At 42.1% G+C, this 25,593-nt stretch overlaps 1 protein-coding gene across 7 annotated transcripts in view; it reads left to right on the top strand.

Annotated features, from left to right (window-relative positions):
- The window catches only part of SLC2A9 (solute carrier family 2 member 9), a 524,193-nt gene that overhangs the window by 94,149 nt on the left and 404,451 nt on the right, over positions 1 to 25,593 (top strand). For all 7 annotated transcript variants that reach the window (XR_011030521.1, XR_011030522.1, XM_068277492.1 and 4 more), the window contains exons 5-6: positions 1,330 to 1,454; positions 18,575 to 18,720. Coding sequence is in view for 5 of the 7 variants with exons in the window: in XM_068277492.1 (XP_068133593.1) it covers positions 1,330 to 1,454; positions 18,575 to 18,720 (271 nt within the window). In the remaining 2 variants the exon portion in view is untranslated. The remainder of the gene's footprint in view (positions 1 to 1,329; positions 1,455 to 18,574; positions 18,721 to 25,593) is intronic.

Genomic DNA, 25,593 nt, shown 5'->3' with positions numbered 1-25,593 from the left:
GATTCCTCCCGGATCAAAGCACACCGGAACTATCTAAGGGTCTGAGCGCTAACACGAAGTATTCGCAACAGCAGACAAGTTGCAAATGACATAGCAAGGCTTATGAAGCAGAGGGAGACCCTCCAGGCACGCCCCCAGGGATCAACCAATGAGGAGCGGCGAGCGTCCTCTCTGACGTCAGCTGACCAGCCGGTCAGCTGATGCGCCTCCTCCCCGCATAAAGGTCCTGTCTATGCGCTCGCGACAGGGCAACCCTATGTGCAACTGACAGTTCCGTCCTCGGCGTGCTAGACACCTGAGGCCCGGATACACTGCTGATCAGAGCGCTGGAGGCAGCTGCGGTGGTATCGCTGTTCACCGCGGCTGCCTCTTCAGCATATGTTACACCGTCATAAAGTACTGGCATATGACAACAGGAGAGAGAGAGTAATTTATACAATGGCCTCAATTCTGGTACGCTTACCATCCGTTGCACCGCATAAGTGGTATTTTACCGCATGCGGTAAAAGCAGTTTGCTATTCTGGTAGATTTTGGTCATAATTTACCACATGCAGTAATTAGGTCATAAAATGTGCAGTATTTTACCAAAAATTGTAATTCTCATGAAAAATAGAGGGCATGTTAGCATATAATTTAAGTTTAAAGAGAAACCATAAGCAAGAATTGAACTTCATCCCAATCAGTAGCTGATACCCCCTTTCCCACGAGAGATCTTTTCCTTTTCACAAATGGATCATCAGGGGGCTCTGTATGGCTGATATTGTGGTTAAACACCTCCCGCAGTGTGATGTCAGTGTCCTACAGCTCTGAGGTCCTGACATCACACTGTGGGAGCCTTGTTGCATTGTGGGAAATAACAGCTGTTTCCAACTACCAAAGAAGCAAGCAGCATCCCCCTTCCAGTGACATCACCTGCTAGCAGTAAAAATGTCACCATGTGATAAATGACAGAATGTAAATGAGGGAGAGGAAAGATTTTACAATGAGCAAACACTGACTAAATAGTTTATACATAATTATTGTAAAAATTAAGCACTTTTTTTTTTACATTATTTTCACTGGAATTCCTCTTTAAGACCTGCCTGTACCTGGTGGTAAAGTCAATTTGTATGCATTGTGCAGTTTTTAGTGGAGTTCCCATTCCTGTTTCAGTGGAGTTCCTATTCAGGCTGTGTAATAGAGAAGAATAGTAGAAATAAAACTCTAAAAAAATATTAACTGGAATTTTTTTATAGACTTGCTGCTAACTAGCTGTGACATTTGATGTCTTTATTGTACTGTGGATGATAATAATAATAATAGTAATACTATCTTTGTGTGCGCTGCAGGAAAAGAACATTGCTCCTGAATAACGTGTTTGCAGTGGCAGCAGCGCTACTCATGTCTTTAGCAAACCTAGCAGGAGTTCCTGAGATGCTCATAATTGGACGCTTTATTATGGGAATGGATGGAGGTAATTTTTTTCCCAATTATTCTGTCTACTATAACGGCTGTTCTGTAGATAATTCCAAGTCTATTCTCACACACTTTGAAACATTCAAGATGAAAGCACACTGCAATTTTGAAATGAAATAATGACGACAAAAGATTTGTGCAGTTAGCAAGTTTGCTGCTGACTCAAACAGACTCTGAACGATTCAACAAACTTAATATAGAAGAAGTATAGTCAGGGCCGGATTTATAAGTCAGAGGCCTGTAGGCACAGGCGTTCTGTTGCCCTTAACTCTGCCCCCGAACACAGGCCACACCCCAAGTAAAAATATTCTGAACTCTAATCTCTGCCTTATGTCACTAACTTTCCTAAGACTCTAAGGGCCCGTTTCCACTAGAAGCGGTGCGATACCGCTACATAGCCGCATTGCACCGCGGGTGTGCTGAAACACATGCACGGCAATGGAATCAATTCCATTGTGTGCATGTTGTGCGGAACGGTGCGGAGCGATCCGAAATCTGCAGCATGCTGCAGACCCTCGCACGGCGCATCCGCCCGCAGCCGCGTCACATGTCCTCAATTGACTTCCGCATCGGGAGACGTGGAAGTGAGGCGGGCTGCGGCGGAAGTGATGTGATGCGGCTAGATAGCCACATTCGCATCACTATCCCTATGGAAATGGGCCCTAAGGGCCCTGTTACACTTAATCCGCTGCATTGGGCATGTGTTTGCGTTAGTCCGCATTAGTATGCGATAGTACGCGTTACTGCACGTTTTTTTCCCCAAATGTATTATAAAACCTATTTGTTACAATCCCTTTGTGATACAAAAAAAGAGTACAGTACTCTTTTTTCTGGATACCAGCGTTTTGGTATTGTAGGTTTTCTATCACATTTGGGGAAAAAACGTGCACTAACGCAAACGCATGCCCATTGCAGCGGATTAAGTGCAAAAGGAGCCTTACACTCTAATCACCGAGACAGTCTAAGGAGACATATCTTCCTTTTGGTGCCCATACATGGTACGACATTTTCATTTTTTTTAGATTAGACAATTTCGTTCCATTATTACGTTACATCAATATAATGTGCAATCGGATTTTTATTGACAAAAATGGAATAATCGTTCATCTTTCTTGATCGGAAAAAAAAGATTATTGTCGAGTTTTATTGTCGATTCAATCATTTTGGTCAAATAAAAGGGAAAAAAAACAAATGTTTTTATTGTACGGTGTATGGGTACCATTAGTGACCTGAGACAAGGATTAGGGTGTAAGTGCCTGAGGTCAGTGATGGAAGGGGGGCAGGCTCTCCCACATAGGGTGCCTGTGGGCATGTGCCTACATTGCCTTATGGAAAATCTGGCCCTAAGTATAGTGGCTGCATCTACTGTATGAGTCTCAGTCTCAGTCTCAGACCAGCAACAAGGATGCAGCCAATGGTGCTAGAAGAGTGATCTGCATACGCATTCTGAGTCAATGATGCAGAAGACATTAGGGTTAAAAGATTTACCTGACAGCCAGGCACATTGATTCAGCGATGTAACTAGGGGGTGCAGCCCCTGCAAGAGCAGTTAGGCCCAGGGCTTTGGAGGGCATCAACTATTTGCACAGGGATCCATCCTGCAGATCAGAGGCGGCTACGCTGGGTAGGGCCCCGGCTGTCGGGGTGACCAATGGGGAAAAGGGGGCATGGGAACATTGCATGGCCTCCCATGATTTGCAGTTAGCCCCAATACTGAATGTTTCTTAATTAAAATGAAAATAGCAGTCTCCACATTGGACCAGTTAAAAAGGGTACACAATGCAAAGCAGGTCTTCTAAGCACACAGCGCCGGCTGCATAGCACCTGAGTTGGGCATGGCTATAGCTACAGTGCTATAGTTTGCGGCCAGTGTATGGGTAACTCAGGGGGCCAGAATTACTTCTCACTCCGAGTTGAGGGAGGAAGATTTATCGTTTTTGTAGGTTTGGTAAATGAACAAATGTTTACCATAGTGTCTGTCTATGCACCCAATACATCTCAAAAACAATTCTTAAACAATTTACTTCATAAATTAGATAAGATCAAACAAGGAAATCTCTTACTAGGTGGAGACTTCCCCCTGTGTAACAAAATTAGATTCTTCGCCAAAAACACACCTTACACGACTTTATTGGAAAAAACTCTAAGGGGAAACAATTTGATGGACCCATGGAGAATATTCCACCTGACAGAGAGAGATTACTCTAACTATTATGCAGTGTATAAAACACACTCCAGAATAGACTACTTCCTCACTGACAGAGATCTCCTTCAATCAGTAGTAGACACCAAGATAGGTAACATCACGTGGTCATACCACGCTCCGATACAATTGACAATTAAAATCTCTACCCAAGCTCCAAAAACTAAAACATGGAAGATGAATTACTGAACAATCCTGAACATATACCCACTTTTAAATCATATCTACAAGACTTCTTCACTATAAATAACACAACAGAAGTCAATAAATCCACTATATGGTCCGCACATAAGGCCTACGTCAGAGGCTTGTATATACAACAAAGCTCTAGCATTAAAAGAGAAAGACAAAAGACTTATAAGCTGGCCATACACTAGGCCGATTCCCCACCGATCGACAGCAGATTCGATCACTGGGATCGAATCTGCTGTCAAATCGTTAACGCTAAATTTTGATCTATTTAATCCCGAAATAGATTGATCCCGTGGATCACTCCGTGCGGGAAATTACCATCGATCGCCCGTGGGTAGGGAGCGCGTAGCTAGCGGCGTTCAAGTGCCTGACGACCAACGCAATACAGCTGCAATACATTACCTGCTCGGCCGGCGCGACTCCCCTGGTCTCCGCTGCTCCGTCTCCACGCTGGGCTCCAGATCCAGCAGGCTTCACTTCTTCCTGTCCCGGCAGGAAGTTTAAACAGTAGAGGGCGCTCTGCTGTTTAAACTTCCCCCAGACAGGAAGAAGTGAAGCCTGCCGGACACAGAGAACAGACCAGAGCGGAGAAGAAGACAGCGGAGACCGGGGGGGAGTCACGCGGGCCGGAGCAGGTGATGTATGCAGGGGAGGGGGGGGGGCGGCGGCGGCAGCACAACCACCACCACCACAGATTGTGAATGGTTTCAGGCTGAAATCGATTCACAATCTGTTTGCAGTAAAGGCAGCCTTACGATCCCTCTCTGATCAGATTCGATCAGAAAGGGATCTATCTGTTGGTCGAATCTGATGGCAAATCGACCAGTGTATGGCTACCTTTACCCACCTCCTAACACAGATCCAATCACTAGAAAAAATACCTCTGTATACAAACAACTGTCTCAACTTAGACAAGATCTTCGCAACCATTTACTGTATCAATATGAGAATAATCTGAGGAAAGTGAACTCTATCAGATATTCCCAGAACAATAAAGCTGGGAAATATTTGGCTAATCAGATTAAACATAAGATCACAAAATGATTCACTCGATCATACGCCCGATAACTAAAACTAAAACTATGAACCCAAAAGATCTAGCTGACGCATTTTCCGTAGTATATATATATCTCCTAAAGAAAGATATATCAACCCCGCAACCTACACCAACCTTAATCAATGATTTCCTGTCCTCTATAGATCTGCCAAAACTAAACTCTGATCACTTTATCAACCTCAACACTGTCTTCTCCCCATCAGAAATTATTAAAACTATCAAATCCTTAAAAAAAAGACAAGACCCCAGGCCCTGATGGTTTTATCAATGAGTATTTTACTACATATGCAGATACACTCCCTTTTTAACTGAATTATTTAACACCTTTCTAGCTGGAACCCCTATACCCAAAGAATATCTAAAAGCCACCATAACAGTGATCCCCAAACCTGGTAAAGACCATCAATTCACTAACAACTACTGACCTATCTCCCTATTGAACACTGACACAAAAATATATGTAAAACGAATCGCAAACCGACTGGACATAACCCCCAACCTATTAAGACCTGACCAGGTAGGATTTACTAGAGGAAGACAAGAACCAGACGGCACCCGAAGGATGTTGAAGATACTTAGACATATAGAGCTCTGTGGAACGCCTTCTCTGCTCCTTACTTTGGATGCTGATAAGGCGTTTGACAGAGTACACTGGGGTTTCTTATACGCTACCCTTTCCAAATTTGGATTTCATGGACCGATCCTAACAACCATCATGGCATTATACTCACATCCCTCCGCAAAAGTCAATGCAGCAGGATTTATGTCTGACACCTTTGATATATCCAGCGGTACTCGCCAGGGATGCTCATTATCCCCCATCATCTTTGTTCTCCTTATGGAAACATTGGCACAAAAAATTCGAACAACACCAGAGATACAAGAAATCACTACTGGAAGTAGTAGTCATGTGATAAGTTTATTTGCGGATGATGTGGCACTAGTTATCTCCAATCCAGCTTATATCCTTACATCACCTACTTAAAGTAATAACTATGTTTTCTGAAGCATCTTATTACAAGCTCAACCGAAATAAATCTTACATATTAGGTCTAAACTTACCCTTAGATCTTAAATCTAGTATTTCTAACAAATTCACATTTCTCTGGGCAGACCTGGCAGTACAATGCCTAGGTATCCACTTAACAACAAAGGCATCAGACCTTTTTAAATACAATTTCGTACCTCTCCCAACAAAACTCAAAACTGAATCACAGAGCCTCGCTAAATTTACACTCTCATGGTCAGGAAGATTGGGATCCTTCATGATGTTCTTACATCTAAAAATCATGTATCTATTCCGTACTATACCAATGATTATCAAGGGTACATATTTTTTGGAACTAAAAAAAACATTAAGGAGAATCTGTAACAAAATGTTCAGCCTTAGTTCTTCTATCCTATAAGTTCCTTTGCCTGTTCTAATGTGCTCTGGCTTACTGCAGCCTTTCCTAATTGCACAGTGGCTGTGTTATCTCTGTTATATGATCTAATCTGTTTTCTTCTGTCAGCTCTGTCAGGCTAGGCTGGAATGTGTGGAATGTGCAGTGCTCCTTGTGATTGGATAGAAGCGATACACACCCTCTGCAGGCCCCCTGCAGGCTCTGTATGACTCACACACTCTGCTTATGTGAGCCTATCACAAGCTGGTTAGTTTGTTTGTAAACACTGCCTAAAACTGTTAATTACAAGCCAGGATTGCAGCAGAGAGTAGCAGAAACAGCACAGAGGGGCACAGTAGAACATAATGAATAGAATGGTATGCTTTTTGCTATAAACATTTTAGAGTACAGATTCTCTTTGATAATCTGATTTGGGCACGATGGAAACCTAGAATCTCCTACAATACCATAAAAAATGGGGGGGGGGGGGGGGGGCATAGGCCTTCCTCATATAGAGGCTTATTACCATGCATGCAACCTTGAAGGAGTTAAACATTGGTGGTCCACAAACATTGATAAGAAATGGGTTACGCTGGAACAGGATTTATTGAAGACATGTCCTAGAGATTTACTCTCCAGTATATTATTAGGACACAAACCCTCTAAACATAACTTCTCATCTATCACAACTACACTTAAGTCATGGGAATACTTCTTAAAATATCCTCCACATAGAAGCTCCTATGTAGCACCTAGAGTTCCTCTAACAGTGAACCAAATTATGATTCCAGAAATAAACATATCTGCTTAAAAGCGGTATCGTCACCATAAAAATCAAATTTCAACATCAACTGGTCTGAGTGTATTAAGTGATAAAGATGCTAAGCCTGCATTCAAAACTTTCAAAACTTTTTCTGCTGTTATGATTTGAAGCTATCACATACTTAAGGAAACACTAGCCCTTTAGTAGTCGTGCCAAAGAATTGCATGCTGGGGGTTCTTTTTATCTATAATCTATTCCTCCTCTTTCCTTTATTTCCCTGTCACCTTCTTATCTGAAACCTGATCCCCTACTCACTTGTGTTTACAAGCAAGGCTGAGGTGACTCAGAGATTGGAGGAGACAAGAAAAAAAGTAAAGGGCAGAAATGACATCACGAGTTAGCCTTAACGGTGGGCAAAAGACATGGCCCCCACCAGGAACAGAATTCTCGTCATTTACTATATAACATTCACTGAAATCAAAACATGGACAGTATAATACATGTGTTATGTAAGTAGATCAAGTATTTATCTACTTATATATGTGTTTTTTTTCCCTGGCATAGTATGACTAATCCTACTGCTTTAAGAGTGGCAGGGATAAAAAATCTAAATGATCTATTTGATGGTCATAGAATCAGATCCTTTAAGGAACTAAAAAGAAATACAATATTCCTGAGATCAAAACAAATAAGTATTCCTGAAATCAATAATCAAATCCTTACAATGCTTAATTCAACCAACCAGTTGAAATAATTCAATAAACCAGTTACAGGAGGAATAGCTTTATGGTATCAAAACCTCATTACCAAATCTCCACCATCTCTCGACAAATACATCAAAACATGGTCCTATGACCTTGGAATAGAACTCCCAAACCCCCAAATAGTGACATCAATTAAAAAAATTCTCCAATTGTCCAGATGCAACTCGCACTGGGAACAATACATGAAAATTCTCACACCATGGTATATTACACCCGGGAAACTGGCAACCTTCTCACCATCATCATCCCCGATATGTTGGAAATGCCATACCACAACTTTGCTTCACATGCTATGTGATTGTCCAACGGTCTCAACTCTTTGGAAAGCAATAGAGCAATATATTAAGCAAAAATTGTACCCTTCCTTCTCCCTAACCCCTCAACTAGCATTGCTTTGCATAGATATAGAAAAAATTGTTCCAACTTTTAGTATGCACATTTGCCATCTAATTCTAGCAACTCAATGTACCATTACCAGCAATTGGAAATCATCGGAAAAACTTGACTTTGCCACTCTCATCGGGCTTGATTCACAAAGCGGTGCTAACCTACTTAGCACGTCTAAAGTCTTTAGAAGCGCTAACCAGGGTGCTAAGTAGGTTAGCACCGGATTTCTCAATCAGATCGCGTGCAAAGTTTTGCGTGCGCAAAGTCCTATGCGCGCGCTAAGTCCCATAGGCTTTAATGGGCACTTCGCGTGGAGCGCCCTGCGCTCTGTGCAGTGCGCGCGTAAAGTTTTACGTGCATAAAGTTTTGCGCGCGAAAAGCTCGTTTAGACGTGCTAAGGGGGGTTTCACAGACGTGCTAACAGTTAGCACCGCTTTGTGAATCAAGCCTATAGCAACCTTTAAATGGAATCTTTTATTAGAAGAACTCCTCAGGCCAGGAAAAACAATAAGCACCTATGCTTGACTCATTATGATATTCTCACTGATACATCCCTTATTAGACTTAACAGAATTATATCACAGAAGGGAAGATTGAGATACCAGGGTTTACAGTTTCAACTGTTTTAGTTTAATTGACGTTATTGTTATTGATCTATTAAGCAGCAACCTACTACTACATATATAAATATATAATTACAGATCATTTTCTTGCTCAAATCTTCATATGGTAGTAATAAGACATGTGAATACACTGTTAGTATAAAATATTTCTTTTCCTACGCAAACAAATAATGATTTTCACTGAACAGCTTTTTCCTTTTTTGCCCCACTGCCCCATCAGCCATCGGGGACACTACCTTTGTGACTGAACCCCTCTCAACAGTATCCACCAGCCATCAGGACATTGCCGTATGCTGGCAAACCCCTAACTCTGCCACATGGATGTGATCTGTTAGGTTTGGGATACCTGCAGCCAGGAAGGCCCTCTTGCACTCCTGCTCTCCTCAGCAGGCCTGATCTGCAAGCTGTACATCTACTAGGCCTACGCAACGCTTTTGGACTAGGCCGCTAGTCGGGGACTATATTTCTAATTTCTATATTTCTACTCTCTCTCTCCTTTTCCTTTTTTCATGGACCTTATGAGCTCCTAAATAGCTGCACAGCATTTAAGCGCCGCTTTTATAGTGGCAGCTCCTTTCAACATAGCACTCAGGTTATCCCTCTGGTCCTACTCAGCTACGTTTGTATTTATGGTGTTCATATACTTTGTATACCATACTTTACATGAACTGTATGCATTTGAACTGTACCATCACCGACCCTGTATGTGCCAAAAACAATTCCGGGTACAACTTCGGTTGCACTTGGCAAAATAAACTAATTCTGATTCTGAATAGTAGACTATTCACAATGGGAATAGATATTTTAGATACTGTTAACATTAAGGGCATAACACAAGAAGTCCAGCTTAGCAACCCCCTTGCTGTCATAACACAACAATAAAGTATTAACCCACACTCTCCCTATGAGACTTTCCTAAAATATCCAACGTATCAGAAGAAATAGACAGTCGTTACCTACATATTTGGATTATCTATAACAGCTATAACAATTATCAGATTTCGATTGATAGATCTAAGACCGCTGCATCAATTGCACAACTATACCAAGAGGCGGTGTTCTACCAGTCAGCCAGGAATGGTTATTGAATGACTGGTCAGCTAGACTTCTGGACTTCTCAAGAGCCGCTCCAACACTATGGAACTCCCTACCTCCACCCATTAGGGTTGTCCCCTCCTTCAACACCTTCAAGAAGGTCCTCAAAACTCACCTTTTCCCTCTGGCCTACCACCCCTCACAATTGCTCTAAACCCACAGCTGAACTCTGGTCCCCTACCTCTTGTGTCCCTACCTCTCCCTCTAGATTGTAAGCCTTTGGGCAGGTTCCTCCTCATTTTGTGTCCTACCTGATCATGCACCTCCATTACTGTAAACCCATGCTATGCATTTGAGTGAACCTAACTTGCCTAATCTCCATGCTCCATCCAGTGACTGGCTAAGCATTACCTGGTACTCATACTGTGCTGTGTGATCTGGTTTTCTTGTATTCCTGTATGCAAGCGGGAAAAAAGGGCGCAGGCAGCTAGTGGACAAAAAGGGCGCCGCCATTCACTCTCATAATAAATAACATTTAATGGGCGCCGAGCAGGAAAAAAGGGCGCTAAATAACGTTTACGAATGGCGCCCGGAGATTTTTAATGATTTATAACTGTGCTTGTGGTGATTTACATTTATAAAATACACCCGTGCCGAATAACGTTTATAAAAATACTAAACATATTTATCTTATTTTACTAATTAAAACATTATTTAAAGTTTTATCCCTTACTGTTTGTAAAACATTATTATTCACAAAATAAAGCGATCAGTACGTAACGTAAATTGCAATATATTTTTTGCAGCCACAATTAGTAAAACATTATTATCCACATAATAAAGCGATCAGTAAGGGGGGTCTTAGGTTTAGGCACCACCAGGGGGGTCTTAGGGTTAGGCACCACCAGGGGGGTCTTAGGTTTAGGCACCACCAGGGGGTCTTAGGTTTAGGCACCACCAGGGGGGTCTTAGGGTTAGGCACCACCAGGGGGGTCTTAGGTTTAGGCACCACCAGGGGGGTCTTAGGTTTAGGCACCACCAGGGGGGTCTTAGGTTTAGGCACCACCAGGGGGGTCTTAGGTTTAGGCACCACCAGGGGGGTCTTAGGTTTAGGCACCACCAGGGGGGTGGTTAGGGTTAGGCACCACCAGGTGGGTGGTTAGGGTTAGGCACCACCAGGGGGGTCTTAGGTTTAGGCACCACCAGGGGGGGTCTAGGGGTTAGGGATAGGTACAGGGAGGGTTCTGTGTGAGAGTAGGCTTAGGTATACTTTTAGTAAAATTTTAGTAATAGTTACTAATGTTTTACAACACTTGTTACGAACGTAGTTATATTTATATCATCGTTATAAAGAATATTTTCAGATTTTATTATAAGAACAAACCATAAATGAAGGTTATTCACAATAATATATAATTATAACAATTAAACATATATTATCGTTTTTTTAATAAACGTAATTATAAGTTTCACTTTTGAATCGGAAGATTAACGTTTTCACAATTGCCGATTTCATAAACATTATTTAATGATTTATAATTTTGTTAAACATTATTTGTAAACGAAATATAGCACACTATTTTTATAAACGCTATTAATGATTAATTATTAATTAGCGTTTACACCCCGCGCCCTTTTTGTCCGGGCGCCCTTTTTGTACGTACGCTTCCTGTATTGTCTTATTGCTGTATGTCACCCCTAAATATTGTCTGTAACTTAAATTAATGTCCAGTGCTGCGTAATATCTTGGCACTTTATAAATACAATAAATAATAATAATAATAATAATAATAGACTGCACTCTAGGTATAATTAATCCAAAACTTTGCTACTCTTCTCTGAAGATCCTGATTGCCCCACTAGGAAACACACTACAATTAAAAATGTCCACAACATAATAAACTGAAAGTACAAATTTCCACAGAATATCATATAGTATGTACTTTGTGTTCACACATGTCTTATCTTTCTCTGTTTGACTGTTGTAATACTCTTGAACCGAACATATACAAAAGTATGTTATCAGTCTCACTATGTGCTATTACTCAATAAAAATTATTGTTGAAAAAAAAAAACTTTCACATGATAAACCCTAAAAGTAGTGAATTAAATGTGTGAAAGACATTCAGCAAAATGTAACCACACAATAGGGAGAAACTCAGTTCTACACAAATGAACCCTGCAAGCAAGCAGCAGAACAGATTAATGTCTAGTTTGGGACTTGAAACATTCCTTAAATACATTCTGTCGCCTCGCCTGTGTCCCCTGCAGAAATTAATTTTGCTTATGGAGTCCAGGTGTGAAGATTTCACTGACTTTCTTCATGGGAGGGAACAGAAATCATTGTCAAGCAGACTTGTTCTACTTCGCCATCAACAGATTGTCATTTATCCGCGATGTGCTATTGTCTTTGTTCCTCACAGCCTGTATAAATTGGCCAGATTTTCCCAGGCAGGGTTCTTCTATTATCCTCTCTGAAAACATCACATTATATGCCTCAAATTAGCTGATGGTTTTATTATTTCTTCTGTCTTCACACGGAGGCCTTGCAGCATTACGCTGACAGTTTTCTTGTTTGAGATGTTCCTGTGGCTTTTTACATTATGTCTCCTATCACTGACATTCCAAAACTTTATGTTTGTGTTTGTGGCCATTTCTTTTTTTGTTGTTTATTCTTCCAACTATTCATGAAAACATTTTCAACATCACAAAAAACTACCTGGCGTGAATTATGCTGCCATTGTGTCTGGCGGACTTGACAGCGTACAAATAGCGAGAATTTCTGGACTGAATGGAGTGATATTGTTCTTTTGCCGATGCATGACAAATTGCACGAACCCGTTCACATCAGTGAAATATCAGGCCTTAGGCAGACATAAATAGACCAATTCGACTGAAATGTTTTTATATACCCGCAGTGTGCCAGTTATCCCATTACCAGAAGGATGAGACATTTGGGTAATGGTATACAAGGGCCATTATGTAGATATGTGACTTGCTCTGCATCTAACAACTTACAATGTCAAGAGGAAAAAAACTAAAGTAAACTTTACAAAATGTCACTAAGTACAGTAAAATCTGGTCATAGTAAACTCTGATAATAGTAATCCTCTGGAATGTCTGGATATAGTAAACTAAGTTCTCAGGTCCCAGAAAATGTGTCTGGACAAAGATACAATATATGGCTAATTCTGATATAGTAAACAATTTTTTCTGGTCCCTTGGAGTTTAAGAAGAGGAACTGTAATCAAGGATTGAACTTCATCCCAATCAGTAGATGAGACCCATGGGAAATCTTTACCTTTTCTCAAATAGATCTTCAGGGGGTCTGTATGGCTGATATTGTGGTGAAACCCCTCCCACAGTGTGATGTCAGGACCTAGATCCTGACATCACACTGTGGGAGCCTTGTTGCATTGTGTGAAATAATGACTTTTTTCGACTGCAAAGCAACCAGTATCTCCCTCTGTGTATATGTATGTAGAGATGTCGCGAACATAGAATTTTCCGTTCGTGAACGGCGAACGTGAATTTCCTCAAAAGCAGTCTCCATAGACTTATATGGCAGGCGAACGGCCGCTGACTTATCGTTTAATAGCAAAACATCCTTATATGCTAGAAACACCAAATTTGCAGGGTATGTGGATAGGGGCAGTGGGTACAAGAGGAAAAAAAATTCAAAAAGACCTTATCGTTTTTGGGAAAATCTATTTTAAAGTATCATAGGAAAAAAGTATACATATAAATGCGGTAAATGACAGATAATGTAGCAAACCTAAGGGTAGTGTAAATTTGCATATATCAAAAGAAAGAGCAATGGATTTCATTATGGGGTTTCCAGGGGGTGCGTATGGACCCCTGGAAACCCCTTCGAAGCCGCAAAGCTTTGGCCAGGGATCGTTATACAGCCGCAATATGGCTGTATAAAGATCCCTGGCAACTTTACCTATTTTTGGAAACTTTTTTTATGTTCAGAGTGTGGGAAATGACAGGGGTAACCCCTCCCGAGCCTGTTTAACCCCTTGATGGCTGGAATAACCAGAATGTGGAGCCCCGGTCGAGTGGGGCTTCGCACCCTGAGCTATATCAGCCCACATGGTCCATGGTATGGGGCGCTTTGGGGGGAGGGGCGGCCAAGCCTCTCCCTCCCCCCAAGCCCTTGTCCAATCCATGAGCAAGGGGATCTTCCCCACTTCTGGTGCCCCAGGAAGAGGTGGGGGCGACGACTCTCTGGGGGGATTTATGGTGGTATCTGGGAGTCCCCTTTAAGAAGAGTACCCCCAGATACCCACCTCCCTCCCAGGAGAAATGTTACCCATTTCCACAAAGGGTTAAATGAAATCAAAACACAACCGTAAAGTCCTTTATTAATCCTAAATAACCAGAAATACTTACCTGTACCTGTTACAAAAAGTTCCCACGCCAATATCCTCGGAAAAGGTCCCACGTCAATATCCTCTATCTTGCAATCTTCTGTTAGATACCCTGCAAATGTGTTCACATACCCTGCAAATTTGGTGTTTCTAGCATGTAGGGGGCTTTGCTGTTAATCGCTAAAGTTGGTGGCCGCTCGGCTGCCATTAAAGTCTATGGGAAAAAAATGCAAACGCAAATTTTTTTTAAAAAACAATTTTGTTCCAATTTTTTTTTTTTGTTCAAAGCGTACGGTGACCAGGTACGGTTCACAGAATACTGCCCACTGGCGAACTGTTTTAGGTCATCTCTATAAGTATGTCTATAAAAAAAAAAAAAACCTTTTAGCCTACCCCATTGTTAGGGGGTGTGGTTATAGATAATGGCAGTTGGTGCTGTCTGCCTGTAGTAAAGATGAATACTTGCATGCTGATTGTGGATCAAATGCAGGCAGAGAAAAATATGAGAAATGCCAGCACTGCTGTAAACTGCTTGTTTATTCATAACACATGGTGCAACATCGTGGATTCAAGTTTATGCATATTGAGAAGTAACATACCGGTTTGCTGGTAAAGCTGTGGGGTGGGTGCTGGGGGATGAGAGCCTTACAGCCGTTTCGCGCAGATGCGCTTCTACGGAGGCTGCAGAGGGCGGCTGTCTGCTGTCAGTTTAAATCCTAAACAGATCAGCGTGCAGCCAATTGCTGCTAAAGGCACCACCTCCTCTCCACCAAGGGCGGCCAATAACACGCTGGGTTACAGTTCAATCCAGCATGGGAAGCATGGGGAGTAGCACTTCCTGGATATGGTGGCCTAAATAGGACAAACTTATTAGAAGTCCTTTGCAAGTCTGCATAAGGCTATCGTATCATAGATGGAGCTCAAGGCTTCCATCTAGTGACAGGAAAAATGTATAGCGGCCTGGACTTTTTACAAGGGGAAATTAAAGTGACAGTGCACTAATATATGTAGGATTGCCAAATAGGAATACAGACTGTCAAATATAATTTACAATATGATATCATCAATTTCAAAAACCATAAAAAGGGACCCGAGGGTCTGTGCTACAAAAAATAGTGGAAGGGGTATAAAACTAAAAATGCACTTTAATATGCGCATAATCTTGGGTAACTCAGATTGAGGTAAGGAGGTCAGTAATACAGCTGTTAGGACTTATTCAACAACAAAATATGATAAACATTGTAGAACAGTGCAGGGGGGAGGGGCGGGTTTTTTACTGGGGTTGGGAGGGAAAAGTGGCAAGAAAGGTATGGGATTTGGGAGGGATGAGGGGAAAATAGGGGAGGGGAAAAGCGGGAGAAGGGGAGGAAAAGAATGGTAGGGATATCCCCAGCATAGGAGCCAGTTTGATTGTGGATCAAACATCATGAACAAATTACATGGCGCATATCAATCACTTCTTGATCACGTCTCACTTTGCAATGTGTTGATTTAAATTTTTTCCCCTTTTCGTTAAAGTTCCTCTTTACTATAAAGGGCAACAAAACAGCAGCCAACAGTATCCCTACAGCTCTGAAAAATCAAGGACTGGCTTGTACAGCTCAGTGGGCCCCAGTATTAGATGAATATTATTGTTATTGATTTCTATAGAGCCAACATGTTCTGTGGTGCTTTACAAACAAATATTTAAAGGGGCACTATGGCGAAAAATTGTAAAATTTTAAATATGTCCAAACATAGAAAAATAAGAAATATGTTTTTTTCCAGAGTAAAATTAGCCATAAGTTACTTTTCTCCTATGTTGCTGTCACTTACAGCAGATAGTGGCAATCTGACAGAAGTGACAGGTTTTGGACTAGTCCATCTCTTCATAGGGGATTCTCAGCAAAGTTTTTATTCTTTATAAAGCTATTCCCTAAAAAGGATTTTAAAAATGATGCTGGCCAGCCTTCCTGCTCGCTACATAGTTTTTTGGCAGTTGGACAGAGCAACTGCCATTCACTAAGTGCTTTTGAAAATAAATAAGCCCCTGAGAATCCCCTCTGAAGAGATGGACTAGTCCAAAGCCTGTTGCTTCTGTCAGATTTCTACTACCTACTGTAAGTGACAGCAACATAGGAGAAAAGTAATTGATGGCTCATATTACTCTGGAAAAAATGTACTTCTTATTTGTATATGTTTGCACACATTTTACATTTTACAATTTTTCGCCATAATGCCCATTTAAGAAGCAGGTTACATGGGCAAACAAGGGGAATATGGATAGAATGTATGGATACAACGTGGAAAGACTAACTCGAGACCAACTGTGAGCAACTAGTGTGTGTATGGTGGCCTGATTAGATTAATGAGAGGTCTAGCAAACAGGATTATCTTTCCCCAATTCAGCCTGACATCACTGTTCTCATCCATGCTCCGCCCCCTCCTCCATCATACACCAACATCACACATCGCCCGCCCACCATCCTCCAATCCCTCATAAATCACAGCTGTGCTGTGAGGCTGTGTTTACATCTGTAGTGTCAGTCTCAGCTGCTCCCCCGCCTCCTGCATAGCTCCGGTCCCTGCCCCCGTTCCTTCCCTCCAATCAGCAGGGAGGGAAGGGATGCAGGCGGGGACTGGAGTTCTGCTGGAGGCGGGGAGAGCAGCAGACTGACACTATAGAGATAAACACAGCCAGCTCTGACAAGCTGTTTGTCAGCAGCGTGGCTGTGATTTATGGAGGGATTGCAGAGTGCAGGGGGAGCTTAGGGGGGTTTGGGATAGCAACAGAGGCTGGGCTGTATAGGCAGATCCAGCCTCTGTATGCAGATAATATTCTTCAAACCCACCTCGGGTTCTCTTTAAACCTGGTCCACACATCCAATTGTGACTGACTAAACCAGGCATGGGCAAACTTGGCCCTCCAGCTGTTAAGGAACTACAAGTCCCACAATGCATTGCAGGAGTCTGACAGCCACAGTCATGACTCATAAAGGCAAATGCATCGTGGGACTTGTAGTTCCTTAACAGCTGGAGGGCCAAGTTTGCCCATGCCTGGACTAAACTCACCAGTTTTACCACTTCCATGTAGTGTGAGAGCTTACCTACACAATCTGTTCATAGTATTTAAAATCTGTTGGCCCTCATACTACAAAGAGGTGGTAAAATTGGCCAATTAAAAATTGAATGTGTGTACCTTACATAGTTATTTGGGTTGAAAAAAGAAGGGGGGTAAGGGTGGTGCGTATGTAAAAAGAAGGTGGGTAAGGGTGCGCAAGTACACATATCCAATTTTGATTGCCCAACAATTGGTTAATTTTACCACTTCCATGTAGTATGAAGGTCAACAGACTGTGAATACTATGAGCAGATTATGTGAGTAGTCTCTCATACTACATAGAAGTGGTAAAATGGGCTAATCATTATAAGGGGTTAAGACAGAGGGTATTTGTTTTACTATACTTATAAAACCTTAACGTGAACCTCCAGACTAAAAACCTACTCAGCAGCGCTGAAAACGCTTGGTGTTTCTTTAACATTTTCACAGCATCAGAACTTTGTTTTTCTTACCCAAGCTTCATTTTTAGCTGCACAGAAGAAAACTGCCCGGGCATTTTTCCCCTGATGCTGTGCAAAGCATGATGGGATTTCTGGTGTTGTTCTCCTTCTGCTGTTTTGGTACACATTTTTTTTTATTTTGAATTTAAGATTTGAAGCCTAGCGCACGCAGCTGGGAGGGGTGATCAGGACACAGGACAGTTGGAAATGTGTCTCATGCTCCCTGTCACCTCCTTTCAACCAAAAAGATGGCTGCCCCCATGAAAAAGATAGCTGCCCCCATGAAATCACAAACATTTTCCTGTTCTTTTAAAACATGGCGGGTAAGAAATTATATTACCTATCTATTTTAATTAGCATAACTAATGTAACTTAATGACAGTATGTTTGTTTAGGCTGAAGTTCCCCTTTAAAGATTAACTAAAGGCAGCAGTGTTCTCCCCAGATTTTTTTTTCCTGCTGGGTGTCATGAAAAAGTAGCCTGGTGGGGTGCGAGAGGGGAATGTGGGGCCAGTGCACCTCTGCTTACAGCATAGGAGGAGGATGAGGAGGCGAGCTGATGACAGCCGGGTGCTCACCAAAATTAGCTAAGTGGGGCACCTGGCTAAAAAAGCCTGAGGAGAACACTGGGCAGCACAGTAAATGACATGGACATTTAAAGTTTTGCATGAAAGAAAAAAAAAGACAAAGCTATGCAGGTTAATTTGACAGCCACGTGAAGCATAGTTGTAATGACATTGTCTTTCATTCCTAGCCCTTGCAGACCATTACACAAGCCTGAGCATTTCTTGTGTTACAGGTATAGCTCTCAGCACACTGCCTATGTATCTTAATGAGATCTCACCGAAGAGAATCCGTGGCTCCTTGGGGCAGGTCACTGCAATCCTGATATGTGTGGGAGTGTTCACTGGCCAAGTGCTCGGCCTACCAGAAATCTTTGGACAGGTAAGAGACTGGAATTTACGATTCACTGACTGCAAGCATGAACTCTGCCTGATCCTCAAATACGTTTTCAGATAATTAGCTCCAGACTCATTTACTATGACCGCAACTTTGTGAGCAATAGACTATTTATGGTGTGTGGGTACAGCACAAGGAAATGCAGACTTCTGTACAAGTTCAAGAGGCCCTGTAGCGACATAGAGCAGAATTCAGCAAATTATTCACAGTATTCACTGTTACGTTAAATAACCTAGTTTCAGATATACTTCCTGTAGCTGTATATTGCTACATACAGGCGGTCCCATGCCTACAAACAGGTTCAATTCCAGGAGATTGTTTGTAAGTTGAATTTGTTTGTAAGTTGAGTCCTGTGTTATACATGGTGAAATGTGGATAAATTATTTACTTTCGCACATCTCTGGATTTGGTCATATAGTAGAAACAATGTTGTTTTTTTGGGTTGTTGTTTTCAATGTTCAATGTTGTAACCAGTTCACCACTGAGGGGTTTTTCCCCTTATGGACCAGAGCAATTTTCACATTTCAGTGCTCCGCCCTTTCGTTGGCCAATAACTTTATTACTACTTATCACAACAAAATGATCTATATCTTGTTTTTTTTTCTCCAGGCTTTCTTTGGGTGGTAAATTTTGCTAAGAATTATTTTATTGTACATGCATTTAGTCTACATACATTTACATGGGAATAATAATAACAAATGGAAAAAAATATTATATTTATATTTATTATATATATATATATATATATATATATATATATATATATATATATATATATTATATTATATTATATTTATTATAGTTTTAAAATAAAGTGTGATACTGTACCAATGTTTCTAGTTATTACACCTGTTAAATGATGTCCCTAGTACAAAGTATGCCGAAAATATTTTATTTGGAAATAAAGGTGTATTTTCGCTTTTTTTTTTTAAACAGGTGTTTTATTTAGGTAGCTATAGGAGGGGAGGTAAGGGGTTAATAAGTTGGGTATTTTATGTGTTTTTATCTAATGTAATGTATGTAGGTGTAATTTTACTATTTGGCCACTAGATGTACCCCCACTTTATTCCTCCAGTGTACTGTGAACAGTACACAGAGGAAGTAGTGTGTGTATGCTTTACTTTTACTTTGGTCAGTGACCACCAGTGCGTAGATCGGTAAATGGGAACTGTGTTCCCATTCACTGATCTGTGTACCAATGGGGGGTGACAAGAATGCGCACGGGAGCGTGCACAACGGTGATTGTGGCGAGATACATATATCTACGCCTCTGGAGCTTAGCTGAAGTCTCCAGGGGCGTGGATATACTTTAGTAAATTCATTAAGTGGTTATACTACTTACAACAGCTTATATAATACTGTAATTTGAAGAAACAAAAATAAGTAATTAAAAAAACCCAGCAATGTATATTTTGTACATGGGAACAATTTTGTATGTATGTATGAAAAATTGTAACTCGAGTGGTGTGTAAGTAGGTTACTGCCTGTGTTGGTATGTAGCCCCACCTTCCCACTGAGGCTGTTTATTATGTGGTGTTAGGCTGCACAGCCACTAGGGATGCTCTCACGAGTAAATTCCAGTGCCTAAGCACTCAAATTCATGATATAAATGAGCATTCATTACTGCAGGTGTGTGGCGGGGACATGAGGGGTTATTTACCCATAAATCTGTGTCCTCCCTGTGCTCCGTGAGAGCATCAATAACAGCCACAACCCTCCTATTCTAGCTGTAGTTTAAGGCCTAGATAGGATGTCGGGGGATGGGGTAGAGCTAGTGTTAGGTGTAGGTAGGGAGTATGTTAGTGTTGCGGGTAGGTAGGGAGTATGTTAGTGTTGGGGGTAGGTAGGGAGTATGTTAGTGTTAGGTGTAGGTACTAGGTAGGGAGTATGTTAGTGTTGGGGGTAGGTAGGGAGTATGTTAGTGTTGGGGGTAGGTAGGGAGTATGTTAGTGTTAGGTGTAGGTAGGGAGTATGTTAGTGTTAGGTGTAGGTACTAGGTAGGGAGTATGTTAGTGTTGGGGGTAGGTAGGGAGTATGTTAGTGTTGGGGGTAGGTAGGGAGTATGTTAGTGTTAGGTGTAGGTAGGGAGTATGTTAGTGTTAGGTGTAGGTACTAGGTAGGGAGTATGTTAGTGTTGGGGGTAGGTAGGGAGTATGTTAGTGTTGGGGGTAGGTAGGGAGTATGTTAGTGTTAGGTGTAGGTAGGGAGTATGTTAGTGTTAGGTGTAGGTACTAGGTAGGGAGTATGTTAGTGTTGGGGGTAGGTAGGGAGTATGTTAGTGTTGGGGTTAGGTAGGGAGTATGTTAGTGTTAGGTGTAGGTAGGGAGTATGTTAGTGTTAGGTGTAGGTAGGGAGTATGTTAGTGTTGGGGGTAGGTAGGGAGTATGTTAGTGTTAGGTGTAGGTAGGGAGTATGTTAGTGTTAGGTGTAGGTAGGGAGTAGGTTAGTGTTAGGTGTAGGTAGGGAGTATGTTAGTGTTAGGTGTAGGTAGGGAGTATGTTAGTGTTAGGTGTAGGTAGGGAGTATGTTAGTGTTGGGGGTAGGTAGGGAGTATGTTAGTGTTGGGGATAGGTAGGGAGTATGTTAGTGTTAGGTGTAGGTAGGGAGTATGTTAGTGTTGGGGGTAGGTAGGGGGAAGGGTTAGTGAGAGAGGTAGGTTAGGTTACACAATAGTAGAATATCGGTAAAATTACTGATATTCTACTCTCGGTATTATTCAACACCCAGTAGTAGAATATTGGTAACATTAATTTTACTAACAGCTTCATCCGGCACCCAAATTTAGGGCCGCCATTTTTTTTTTTTAAATATAAGCCTAACATGCTAATTACTATTGCTAAACACAAGTGTAGACTAGTGATGGGGATAGATGACATTGGTCATAATGATGATGATAATGAAGTTGAGGGTAATAGCAGCATATTAGTGACATACTGTATACGATGTCACCCTACATGTTTCCAGTGGAGATGGTCTGCAGTGGGAGAGTGATGTGCCACCGCGTATGGAAAGGTTAAGTCATGGCATGTTACAGTAATTCCTGTAGACAGGAACACGTCATTCTGACATCTCTCTACACTGCTGTAATTCCCTTCATGTCAGTGACTTGAGTGGGTGTTGTAGCGCAGAACATGAAATCGAATAATTGAATGCATATAAAATGCTAATGCTGTTCCTTGTAGTCAGCCCTGGGCAGGGAATACATCTGCTACACAATCCATGCGAGGTCGAGGTTCCCTGTAATAACCAGTATGGAACGTGTTCTATATAAAGCTTATTAACAGCCTCGTGTGTGTGAAAGATCAAATAGCTCTGCTGTGGTATACAGTTATAGCACATGAGATATTGCATGCTGGGAAGACTCACGCTTTCATAGGCATGCTTCATTCTTCCCAGTTATAGTTAAAGTGCTAGTGTACTTATTACTTTTTAGACTCAAGTGCAAAGTTCCCAACTATCTCTCTTTAGGAGGGACAGTCCCTCTTTGGGAACCCAGTCCCTCTGTCCCTCTTTCTTCCTCATTTGTCCCTCTTTCAGGACTTATGTACAGATCTATGTAAATATATGTATTTTTTTAAACGGATAAAATGTGTTTAATTGACTCTATACTTTGTTCCCATCCTTTAAAGTGGACCTGAACTCAGATCTTCCTCTTCGCTCTAAAAGATAAGCAACAGCATAATAACTTATAAAGAAAAACATTTCTTTGTTAGAGCTGATAGTAGTCCTGCAATAAATCTGCAGTGTGTCTACTTCCTGCTTTCATGGAAGTAGGCATAGGGTTAACATCCTTTGTTTACAAATTAGCTGCTCTGTCGAGGATTGCCAAGATTCTTGGACTGACACAGCTGAGAGATCAAATTACAATTATGATCAGCCTCAGATGGGGGAGATTAGATAGGCTAAACTCTCTAAATACATACACGGTGCATTTCTCTGTTTTCCTTCTGGCCTGAACAAGAGTTCAGGGCCACTTTAAATTGATATGTTTCTGATTTTCAAATGTTAATATGAAGGAAAATGAAGCAGGATAGAAAGTACCAGTGTACTTTGAGTTATAAAACAACATTGTTTTTTAATGAAATCTTTATAGTATATGCGTGACTAGGGGTGTGACAGAGGCTTTATTAAAGGTTTGCAGGGCCGTGATTAGAGGTCTGGCAGGGGTGTGTCGGGGGCTCTATTAGAGGTCTGGCAGGGGTGTGGCTTAAAGGGATACTGTAGGGGGGTCGGGGGAAAATGAGCTGAACTTACCCGGGGCTTCTAATGGTCCCCCGCAGAATTCCTGTGTTGGCGCAGCCACTCACCGATGCTCCGGCCCCGCCTCCGGTTCACTTCTGGAATTTCTGACTTTAAAGTCAGAAAACCACTGCACCTGCACGCCCGTGTCCTCGCTCCCGCTGATGTCACCAGGAGTGTACTGCGCAGACTCAGACCATACTGGGCCTGCGCTGTGCGCTCTTGATGACATCAGCGGGATCGAGGACACGGCAACGCAGGCGCAGTGGTTTTCAGACTTTAAAGTCTGAAATTCCAGAAGTGAACCGGAGGCGGGGCCGGAGCATCGGTGAGTGGCTGCGCCAACACAGGATGTCTGCGGGGGACCGTTAGAAGCCCCGGGTAAGTTCTACTCATTTTCCCCTGACCCCCCTACAGTATCCCTTTAAAGAGAATCTGTATTGTTAAAATCGCACAAAAGTAAACATACCAGTGCGTTAGGGGACATCTCCTATTACCCTCTGTCACAATTTCGCCGCTCCTCGCCGCATTAAAAGTGGTTAAAAACAGTTTTAAAAAGTTTGTTTATAAACAAACAAAATGGTCACCAAAACAGGAAGTAGATTGATGTACAGTATGTCCACACATAGAAAATACATCCATACACAAGCAGGCTATATACAGCCATCCTTTTGAATCTCAAGAGATCATTTGTGTGTTTATTTCCCCCTGCAGTTATCTTCCACTGAAGTGTCAGGCTATTTCTTCCCGCAGAGTGCAGACAGCTCTGCCTGTATGTAATTCCTCAGTATGTGAAAGCCCAGCCAGCTCAGAGGAGGATTTATCCAGCCTGTAAAAGATAATAGAACAGAGAGAAGCTGCACTAATCTAAATATCACACAGGCAGTGTGCAGAGAAGGGCCTGGATGGGGGAGTTCATAGCAGAACCACAACACTGAAGAACTTGGCAGCCTTCCAGACACAGGCCTGACAAGTCTGACAAGAGAGAGATAAGTTGATTTATTACAGAGATGGTGATAGTAGAACGTGCTGCAGTAAGCCAGAACACATTAGAATAGCTTTTAGAACTTGTAGGATGATAAAAAACAGGATGCAATTTTTGTTACGGAATCTCTTTAAGTGTCTTTCTTATCTCATAAAGTTGAGAGGTCAATTGAGGTTGAATGTTTTAGAACAATGCTGTGATCAATAATTCAATACACTTGCATTACCAGTTCTGTTTCAAAATACTGGCATGTAATTTACACTATATACCTTGAAGGGACCCATACACCTAACGATTTTCCCGCCGATATACAGCAGATTCGATCACTGTGATTGAATCTGCTGTGAAATCGTTGCGCAAACGCAGACAGAACGATTTATATCCGTCCGAAATCAATCGTTCCAGTCGATTCATCCGTGCGGAAGATTTCGCTCAATCGCCTGCGGGTCAGGTGTGCGTCGATAGCGGCGTTCGAATGCCCGACGACTGACGTTAGCGGCAATACATTTCCTGCTCCGGCCGGCGCGTGTCCCCTAGTCTCCGCTGTCCTTTCTCCGTGCTTGGCTCCTCCAGCTTCACTGAACTTCCTGTCTCGGCAGGAAGTTTAAACAGTAGAGCGCCCTCTACTGTTTAAACTTCCCCGGCAGGAAGTTCAGTGAAGCTGGAGGAGCCGAGCACGGAGAAGGGACAGCGGAGACCAGGGGACACGCGCCGGCCGGAGCAGGTAATGTATGCGAGGGCCCAGGGGGCGGCGGCGGCAGATTCACAGATTGTGATCGGTTTCATGCTGAAATCGATTCACAATCTGTTTGCAGTAAAGGCAGCCATATGATCCCTCTCTGATCAGATTCGATCAGAGAGGGATCTATCTGTTGGTCGGATCTGATGGCAAATCGACCAGTGTATGGCTAACTTAAGAAATAGTTCACAAATAATCTGTACTCCGTACACAATGTCTGCTGTCAACCTGATAAGAGATGCACACAGATGTTAAGCAATGCAAACAAACAAATAAACAAGGAGGGGCAAAAGACTTAAAGTGTAACTGTCGGGCATAAAATCAAATATCAATTATTTATTTTATCTGGTAAACAAGTAATAAGGATGCTAACCAGGCAATCCAAATGTTAAAAATCCCTCTTAGTTTTATTATCCATAAAACAACATTCCCCTGTTTCCGTGGCTCTTAGGGTTCGTTTCCACTATTGCGGTGCGGAATCGCCTGGATTCCACCGCTGATGAATTTGCATGCAGATGCGATTCCGTATGCGGTTTTTGCCGTGAATTCGCATGCGAATTTGCATAGGTGAGGGTATATGCAATTTTAACCATGTCACTGTCTGTGTGAATTTACATCGGTACCTATGCGAATTCGCGGCAAAAAACACATGGGGAAAACGCATGCGATTTCCCTATTAAATACATTGCATGCGATTCGCATGCATTTCACTCTCAGGCGAATTTGTTGGCTCTTTTGTGCGTTTTTTCACTGCTCAAAAAAACGCACATCACCAACGCAACAGTGGAAACAGGCCCATTCACTTGCATACCATGTGCGAATCCGCATGCGTTGGACGCATGCAGATTCGCGATAGTGGAAACGAGCCCTTATTTGGTACAACTGCCACATAAAG

Source organism: Hyperolius riggenbachi, chromosome 1 (assembly GCF_040937935.1).
Source record: "Hyperolius riggenbachi isolate aHypRig1 chromosome 1, aHypRig1.pri, whole genome shotgun sequence".
Classification (NCBI taxonomy): domain Eukaryota; kingdom Metazoa; phylum Chordata; class Amphibia; order Anura; family Hyperoliidae; genus Hyperolius; species Hyperolius riggenbachi.
This window is presented reverse-complemented; position numbering and strand designations above follow the sequence as displayed.